Source organism: Clarias gariepinus, chromosome 9, assembly GCF_024256425.1.
Source record: "Clarias gariepinus isolate MV-2021 ecotype Netherlands chromosome 9, CGAR_prim_01v2, whole genome shotgun sequence".
NCBI classification, from domain to species: Eukaryota; Metazoa; Chordata; class Actinopteri; order Siluriformes; family Clariidae; genus Clarias; species Clarias gariepinus.
Window position 1 is genome coordinate 352,501 of NC_071108.1, and position 10,000 is coordinate 362,500.

Sequence of the window (10,000 nt, forward strand, 5' to 3'; positions counted from 1 at the left end):
TTTTAAAGTAAGGTTTGATTTTTAACATTAACGGTAATTAGCATTATAAGTGGCATATTAGCATATTTGCTCATGATTTAAGTGAACTTGTAACTTTGAGATAAGTTGTAAGTTGCTTCATTCCTCAGTGCAGCTTTCTGTTCTTTATGCTAATTATGTGTGCTGATGTATGATGACGCAGTTGTTCACATCTCTCATGTGCCGCCCCTTTTCCCTCCACAGTGACCTCCTCGCTGTCGTCTCTTTCATCTCCTTCGTTCACGTCCTCCAGCTCCGCGAAGGAGCTCAGCTCTCCAGGTGTCGCAGGGGTCACGGGCATGGCCGAGTTCACGGCAGGTGCAGGGTCTGGAGCAGAGAGCCAGGGAGGCGGAGCTTCTCTGGACTCTGAGCTGGAGACGCTGAGACAGGCGCTGGACGGAGGGATGGAGTCTCGCGAGTCCAAGGAGAAGTTCCTGCATGAGATCCTGAAGATGAGGGTAAAGCAGGAGGAGAAGCTTGGCTCGGCTCTGCAGGCCAAGCGCTGCCTCCAGCAGGTACGCAACATACACTACACCACACACACTGCACTACACTACACACACTACACTACATTGCACTACACTACACACACTACACACACTGCACTACACTACACACACTACACACACTGCACTACACTACACACACTACACACACTGCACTACAGTGCAATGCACTACACACACTGCACTACATTACACACACTGCACTACACTACACACACTATACTACACTGCACTACACTACACTACAGTACACACACTGCACTACACTACACTACAGTACACACACTGCACTACACTACACTACAGTACACACACTGCACTACACTACACACACTATACTACACTGCACTACACTACAGTACAATACACCCTGCACTACACTACACACACTATACTACACTGCACTACACTGCACTACACTACAAACACTACACTACAGTGCAATGCACTAAAGTACACACACTACACTACACTACACTACAGTACACACACTGCACTACACTACACTACAGTGCACACACTGCACTACACTACACACACTATACTACACTGCACTACACTACAGTACAATACACCCTGCACTACACTACACACACTATACCACACTGCACTACACTACAAACACTACACTACAGTGCAATGCACTAAAGTACACACACTGCACTACATTACACACACTGCACTGCACTACCCTACACACACTGCACTACATTACACACACTGTACTACATTACATGCACTATACTACACTGCACTACACTACACACATTCCACTACATTACATACACTGCACTGCACTACACTACACACACTATACTACACTGCACTACACAACACACACTGCACTACACTACACACATTACACTACATTACACACACTGCACTACACAACACACACTGCACTACACACACTACACTACATTGCACTACACTACACACACTGCACTACACTACACACACTGCACTGCACTACACACACTGCACTGCACTGCACTACACACACTGCACTACATTACAGACTGCACTACACACACTGCACTACATTACACACACTGCACTACATTACACACACTGCAATACACTACACACACCGCAATACACTACACACACTAGACTACACACTAGACTACACACACCACCTGGTACAATGAATAATGAGTAACTGTGTGTGTGTGTGTGTGTGTGTGTGTGTGTGTGTGAGTGCAGGAACTGGAGTTTTTGCGTGTGGTGAAGAAGGAGAAGCTGCGTGAAGCGAGTGAGGCTAAGCGCGCTCTGCGTAAAGAGATGGAGCGATTGCGAGCGGAGAACGAGAGGAAGATAAAGGAAGCGAACGAGACTCGAGCTCGACTCACCCGCGAGCTGGAGGAGGCCAAGCAGCTACGCAAGTGCGACAAAGCGTGCGAGGCGGGACGCATGCGCGCCAAATACTCCGCTCAGGTGTGTGTATGAGCATGGATATACTGTATACACACACACACACACACACACACACACACACACACTCAGACACAGGACATATAATAATAGCCCCATTATTAACATGTGTGTGTCCACAGATCGAGGAGCTGCAGATGAAGCTCCAGCTGGCCGAGGCAGACCGTGAGCAGCTCCGCTCGGAGCTCCAGCAGGAACGTGAAGCACGTCAGCACCTCGAGAGGGTCGTCAAAGATCTGCAGGATCAGCTGTGGCCCAAAGGCGAGCAGGACAAACACACGGAGCTCCAAACACCAGCAGCCCCATCTGCTTCAAGTGCTAAAGAGCCCAGCAATTAACACACACTCTCTGTGCCCACACACACACACACACACACACACAGGACTCATGAGGAGCAGTGAGGTGAGAGACGCTGCACTGTGACTGAAGACATTCTCATGAATAAGAGAAGAACAAAGACAGAAGGAGGCATTGAATCGGAACATAAGGAAGAGTGTGTGTGTGTGTGTGTGTGTGTGTGTGTGTTCCGCACCGACTCCCCATTAACACTCGGAGGCCCTGACCCTGATGTGGAGACGAGCCCAGGGCCCGGTGTACGGTCATTGCTGTTAAACCCCACCTGCCCGTCTGTTAGTGTGATTACGGTAGACCTGCTACTCCTGGATTTACGGTAATCCTGTGTCCCCGCTGGGATCCGTGTCCCTGAGAGACCTTATATTACAGTCCGAGAAACGAGACCACGGTCGAATCGAGTGTACCATCAGCGCAGACGTCTGTGTCTGCTCCACAGCATGTGTGTGTGTGTGTGTGTGTGTGTTTATAACAGAGGCTTTTATACACATTTAAAATCCATTCTCTACACGGGGAAGAAACGTCAGAGGATTTCAGAGACGAATAATTCTCTCAATCTGTTCAGAGAGTGTGTGTGTGTTTTCACACTCCTCCTTTTGTAACTCTTTATCAGACAAGTTATGATAAAACTAAAAACATCTTTTTTTCTTTTTTTACAAAGAAATTGTATTTCTGTCGCCTGCTTTCAATGTTATTATATAATTTCTTAAAACACACACACACACACACACACACACACACACAAGTGTGATTGGGTAAAAACCTTGTAAGTTTATCTTAAAAAGATGCTAGTGTGTGTGTGTGTATGTTTGTGTGAGTGTGTATATAAGAGTGTGTATGTCTCGCTAACAGCTTCACTGTGCATATCCACCGTTGCGACGCTAATAATTAGCATCACGTTACATCATGGCCGCCATGTTTTTTATTAGGGCTTTTTAAAGAAATAAATAAAATAAAGATAAATAAATAAAGCGACAGAATGTTTTCTTTTTAAATAAATTATATGTAAATATTTTTTTTTTTTACTTTACGGTAATGAATCGCACTTTGTCATAACGAGATCCTGCGTATAAATGCATTAGCCTCTCTGTACCTTTATTCCCAAGTTTAGCCTCCAGAAGTAGAGAAAATAGATCAAAGAAAATGAATAATAACAAGAGACAGCATTATGTTGAGACGCGGCGCTGCTCGGGTCCGATCCTCTGTTTACGGCAGAATCCTGTAAATAAACCTCCAGGCTCTTTACGCTCTGCTTCGCTCAAACACTTCTCTAAACAAACTCCAGTTAATATTCTTTGTTTATATTTTATTGTTTTTATTTTTACACACTGTGCGGGTATGTGTGTGTTGTGTGTGTGTGTGTCCAGGAGTGTTGGTGTGTGTGTGTGTGTGGTGTGTGTGTGTGAGTGTTCGAGAGTGTGAGTGTTCGAGAGTGTGTGTGTGTGTGTGTGTGTGTGTGTGTGTGTGTGTGAATGCACAGGAGTGTGAGATCTGTTCTTTTCAAATTTGATCAGCTTTTAACTGGAGTGGCGTCCAGCGCTGCGTCGGTAATCACCATCGCGTCAGTCCCATTAGCTCTGTTCAGTACGCTAACTAGCATCATGCTAATCCACACTGACTTGGCAAGACCTAGCTATCAGTAACTGCGTTTATAGAGATTACTGCAGATAAACGCTTACAGGTAAACTGCTAGCTAACTTGAAGTTAGCTCCTCCCAGGGTACGGAGGAGGAGCGAGATGTGACGCAGGGGCAGGTCGTGGCTGCAGTGGCGGGGTGTGGCTACAGGGGCGTGGCATAACGTGGCCATACTTCAGTGCAGCTGTTCAAGATTAAAAGTTCTTAAAGTAGGACTGACAAACGTTTAATCCAATATCAGGCGACGTTATGCACTGAAAAGCAAGCTGCCTTAGCATTTATATTGTACATGATTACCGTATTAGCGGTTATGCTAGAAAATTAACATCAGTAGAGAGCGTCACGCTAACAAGTAATTCTGTCATTTTGAGTTCAGCCAATCAGAGTTCGGCTAGCGGCGATGCTCAGGTACCTAGCGCTGATTTTCCAGCTCAGCCAATCAGAGCCCAGATTCTGTGGGTGTGTGCATTCTGGGACGGTGATGGATGGGAGTGTGTGTATGTGTGTATGTGTGTGTGTGTAATGTTTATTCTGGCGCTCGGAGCTGTTATTGCTGTTATTGATGTATTTTGAGCGTAAAGAGAATAATTCAGTAAATAAAGTGTTGCATGAGATTTTAAAGAGTTTTTCAGTAATCTGTTTGTGTAATAATCATACGGGGCATTAATCAGCTTTATATACCAGTTTATTGTCTTACTTACATTTATATTAAAACATACATTAAAATGACAAAAAAATCTCTAACTACATACACACACACACACACACGCGCGTGCGAGGCGGTCACAGACTGAACACTGAAAGCTGTGTTTGCCGTCTGTGTGTGTTAAAAGATTTTGGTGTGCGTTTTTTTGTTTTGTTTGTTTTTTACACAAATTTATCCAAATTAAGAACACACATGTATTTACAAACAAACAAATAAACACTCCTTGCAAAAAAATAAAATAATAATAATTTTAAATGTCTTTTAAAAATATTTCCTTTTGTAAGATTTTGTGTAATATATGAATCCAAACCTGAAGGTTTATAAAGAAATCACAGCGTTAGTGTTCTTCTCTCGGCGAGATCAGACACACCTCACGGCTCTTTTGTAGTTTTTCACTCTAAAACACGTGTGTATTAACACACACACACACTCACACACTCACCTGTTTGTTTTTTTTCTTTTCTAAATGAGAATTTGCGACATTTTGCTAAAGTTTTGCTAAAGCAGTTTCTACAGCGGAGCCGTTCTTTCTGCTAATAACAGCAATAACAGGACACGCGTTAGAGTCACAAACTGTACATATATTTTTTAAAAAGATAGATTTTACAATGTTGTATTATAAATATATCTTGTGTTTTTTTTAAAGAAAATATTCAATAGTTGTTTTAAAAACAATTTTCTCGCTACTTTATGAGCTCAGTTTATGTTCTGCCTTTTGTTTCACTTTTATTTTTGAATTTTTATATTTTTTATCATTAATGACGTTTACTGCAGTCTGTATCAGTGCTTGTAAGTTTATGATCATCAGTATTTTATTATTTTATAATCCCGCTCCTCCTTAACGAGGCGTGTGCGCCATCATGTATCGCCCTGTTATTACTGCTATCATGTTTGTTTGTTTGTTTGTTTGTTTGTTTATTTGTTTGTTTGTTCTCTGCACCGAAGGAAAAGACATCTGGAACTGGAATGTGATGATGACTGTAATGATGATGATGATGATGATGTTTATGATGATGGTTATGATTTTTCTGCGCTAAATATGGTAATGATGGTGTCGGTAGTGACGAGCGCGTGCCTGCCCCCTACAGGAAGTCCATTTGTTGCGTCTCAGCCCTTCACTGCTGCTATAAGGACGTGTTATAAACGTTAAAGTTTTACAGCGAGCCTATTTTTATGTACGAGATTTAAATCATGCTTTGTTAATTAATTCTAAAGATATAAAAATAAAATCTTTCCCTCTTTATTTCTTCTTTTTTCTGCATATAAAACTGTAAAATAAAGGACTTTATGAGACTGCGCTATAAACCGCTTCAAAGAAATGTACAGTGTAAAGACGCATTAATCAGAAATAAACTGTCTTAAACACAGTGTGTGTTTGTGTGTGAGCTCTTCACTGTGGGCTCTTCACTGTGGGCTCTTCACTGCAACACTAGCACGGGGAAACGTCAGGTTAATTCTTTTAAGCTAATGTGAATACAACAGGATTTTGAATGTAAATATGAACATCATTTTAAATCCTAAAAGCATCTTTTTACTAAAGGCTGATTTTTACAACGTCGTCATTAATCAGTCTTCAGCGCCAGGACTAGCGAGCTAACGGGATGCTAAAGGTATTAAACATAAAAACTTTCACAAATTATATGATATGTTAGTTTACATGAGCTAGCCCAAGCTAACCTGTCAGAATATCTTTCGCTGCTAAGCGCTAATGTTAGCTTAGAAACATGAGACATCAGTGAGGAATGTTTACACACACAAACACACACACTGTTTAGTCAAAAATACTGCTGTTATCATGGAATCAGGGCAAATAATCTGCATTATTATCAGTTCTGTGTGTGTGTGTGTGTGTGTGTGAGCGAGAGAAAGAGAGTGAGTGAGAGAGGTGTGTGATTTCAGTTAGTTCTGGCAGCTCTATTTTGGGGTGTGAGACAGACCATGCATGTGTGTGTGTGTGTGTGTGTGTGTGCACGCGTGCATGTCTGGCTCATCCTGTCTCAGAAATCCTGTCAGATCATTTTTGCTAATTTTAGGTCTTTATTTCTAACAGGAAGTTTCTGCTGTGAGATTGTGAGTTTTAAACTGAAGCGTTTTAAACTGTTAACATTAAAATGTGTAGAAATTCAGCTTTATGATCTAATATCAGTGTATTAGACTAATAATAAAATATTAAACACATTCACATAAATTTATAATATTTAATTTTTGATTTGTGTAGCGTCCTTCTCCCATCCATCCTGCTCCTCAGATATCCCATGATGCACCAGGGTAAGCCACGCCCAGATCGTGTGAGATTGGCGTCCGGAGCGCGCGCACTGCGTTATTAATCCCTGTTTGTTATTAGGGTTAGTGGGAAGAAAACTCTACACTGAATTCATAAGAATCCAGCAAACTATAATTAATTATAGTTTATATCATTTATAATTATAATTCATAATTATCATCAGAATGACGTCTCAGTAAGGGTTAAGTCGACTCTTATGTGTCTTTAAATAACTGTTCACGAGAAAAATTAGTTTAGTGTGGCAACCAGACACAGGGACACGGTGGGATACACACAGGGACAGTCAGGGACACACAGGGACAGACAGGGTCACAGGGTTCCTGCTGGATCCTCCCCGTCTGTCCTTCCTGACCCGTCTGTAGAGTTCACATGAGGTCTTTGCCCGGCTGAACCCTCCTCCTCCTGTACGGGACACTTAAGGTCAGAGGTTATGTTTGATCGGGTTTGAGACTGTAGTATTGAGTTGTATCTATTAAAGCACGATGTAGTGGTGAATTTTTAACACCCAATGCCTGGACGAGTGTGGACGTGATACAGGAGACGGTTTTGTGGTAGAAGTAAATAAAAGGATTCAGCGATATTAAGTCTTGCGCTAAACAAAGAGTGGCGGAGGATTTTTATGGACCTTTATTTTGTGCCGGTGCTTTTAGTCTGATGGTGTGTGAGAGGAGACACGACGCATGGAAGAGTGTGTGCAGCTCCGTACGGCAATCAGACTCCATCTTAAAGTCTCCATCGGACGCTTCACTCATCACTTCACTGCCAGTGCTTTGGATAACCAGAGTCCATTGAAGTGTGTCCTGCACCCCCCCCACCGGCCCCCCACCACCACAACACCACCCGTCCACCCCCGCCCCCAACCCCAACACCCCCCCAACCCCACCTGCCTGACCTCTCCTTGACTGTACTGGACCTCCTTGATGTAGGTACTTTACATTGTAAATTAACAGCAAATTGTGTGTGTGTGTATGTGTGTGTGTGTGTGTATGTGTGTGTGTGTGTTTGTGTGTGTGTGTGTATTCCAGTCACACCTAGCCAGCAGCCTGATTAGAGCTCAGTGATAATATTGTAGTTAAAGTAAAAAGTCAATGAGACTCTCGTTTCTGATCAGTGAGTCAGCGAGGTCAGGAGTGCAGCGTGGAAACTTCTGCCTTTTCTTTTAAAACTATACACACACACACACACACACACACACTGAGTCAGAGTTGAAAATGAAACAATACCTGCTTGCACAACAGCCTCTTAATTTATGAGTCAGGAGAGATAACGGCTGTGATGGCGTGTCTTTGTGCCGCTTTATCTGCAGATGAAAAAGAACAGAAACGACAAAAGAGCATTCACGTTTATTCTCTTCATGTTCAAGTTTCAGTGCTGAGGGCGTGTTTGTGGGTGGGGATGACTTTTTCATTTTTCACTAATTTCTCAGGAACTCGATAAAACAGGGACGCTCATGAAAGGGTTAGGGTTAGAGTTAGAGGTAGAGTTAGATTAACCCTAAGCTTAGGTTAACCCCAACACCAACCCCAACCCCAACTCCAACTCCAACCCTAACCCCAACACCAACACCAACCCCAACTCCAACACCAACCCCAACACCAACCCCAACACCAACCCCAACCCCAACACCAACCCCAACACCAACCCCAACACCAACCCCAACACCAACCCTAACACCAACCCCAACACCAACCCCAACCCCAACACCAACACCAACCCAAACACCAACCCCAACCCCAACACCAACACCAACCCAAACACCAACCCCAACCCCAACCCCAACACCAACTTCAACCCTAACCCCAACACCAACACCATCCCCAACACCAACCCCAACACCAACACTAACACCACCCCCAACCCCAACACCACCAACCCCAACACCAACCCCAACCCCAACCCCAACACCACCCCCAACGCCACCCCCCAACTCCAACACCAACCCCAACACCAACCCCAACCCCAACCCCAACACCAACCCCAACACCAACCCCAACACCAACCCCATCCCCAACCCCAACACCACCCCCAACCCCAACACCACCCCAAACCCCAACACCACCCCAAACCCCAGCACCAACCCCAACCCCAACCCCAACACCAACCCCAACACCAACCCAACACCAACACCAACACCAACCCCAACACCAACCCCAACACCACCCCAAACCCCAGCACCAACCCAACACCAACACAAACACCAACCCCAACACCAACCCCAACACCAACACCACCCCCAACCCCAACCCCAGCACCAACCCCAACCCCAACCCTAACCCCAACCCTAAACTACAGGATGTTTCTGTAAACTCTTTAAAATGTTTTAATTAAACTTTTCGTCTCAGTGTGTGACGATGAGAAAAAAAAAATCTAACAATAAAGAAATAATGAATGAATTGTACAACAGCTAACCCGAGAAGTTCAGCGTGTTGGAGAAGAGGACACACACCATCAGGTTTCAGTTTCATACGTTTGCTCTGTACGTGTTTTAGGATGGAAGGAAGAATGACTCCACGTGTCCACATGTCTAGAAAAATGCTTTGGCCATTACAATGTCAGGGGCCCGAGGGGCCCGAGAGGCCCGGAAACCTTTGTGGCGCCCCCTGGGTGTAAACTTTAGCAAATGTCTGTGTTTAAACTGATTCACATCTACTTACATGCTGACCTTACAGAGAGCAAAACAATTCATTACTGTGATAATTACAACACCTGAGTGTGTGTGTGTGTGTGTGTGTGTGTGTGTGTGTGTGTGAGATTAGTGCTCTGAGGAACAGATGACGTGGCAGCGCCACTAAACACGCGCTAAAGGCACGCGACATCATCGACCATCCTGAGCGTGAGTTACACACACCGAACAACACACTCGAGAGTACTTTAATCACATTATAGTGTGTGTGTGTGTGTGTGTGTCCAACCAAGCTAAGCATCCAGAAATAAACTTTAATAAGAACAAAGCCTTTACAAATGTCTCTCTCTCTTCCTCTTTCGTTTTCTATCTTGTCGTCTCTCTTGGTTTCATTAATCTCTTTATTTCTGCTCTTTACTCTCCTGCACCCTGAACACATTCC

The 10,000-nt window shown here is 43.9% G+C and overlaps 1 protein-coding gene across 1 annotated transcript in view; it reads left to right on the plus strand.

The window, feature by feature from the left end:
- skia (v-ski avian sarcoma viral oncogene homolog a) overlaps nt 1-3,696 on the plus strand; it is a 34,753-nt gene extending 31,057 nt beyond the window's left edge. Inside the window, exons 5-7 of the mRNA XM_053503695.1 lie at nt 223-533; nt 1,731-1,961; nt 2,081-3,696. Coding sequence (XP_053359670.1) covers nt 223-533; nt 1,731-1,961; nt 2,081-2,296 — 758 coding nt within the window. The 3' untranslated portion in view covers nt 2,297-3,696. The remainder of the gene's footprint in view (nt 1-222; nt 534-1,730; nt 1,962-2,080) is intronic.
- The last annotated feature ends 6,304 nt before the right edge of the window (nt 3,697-10,000 follow it).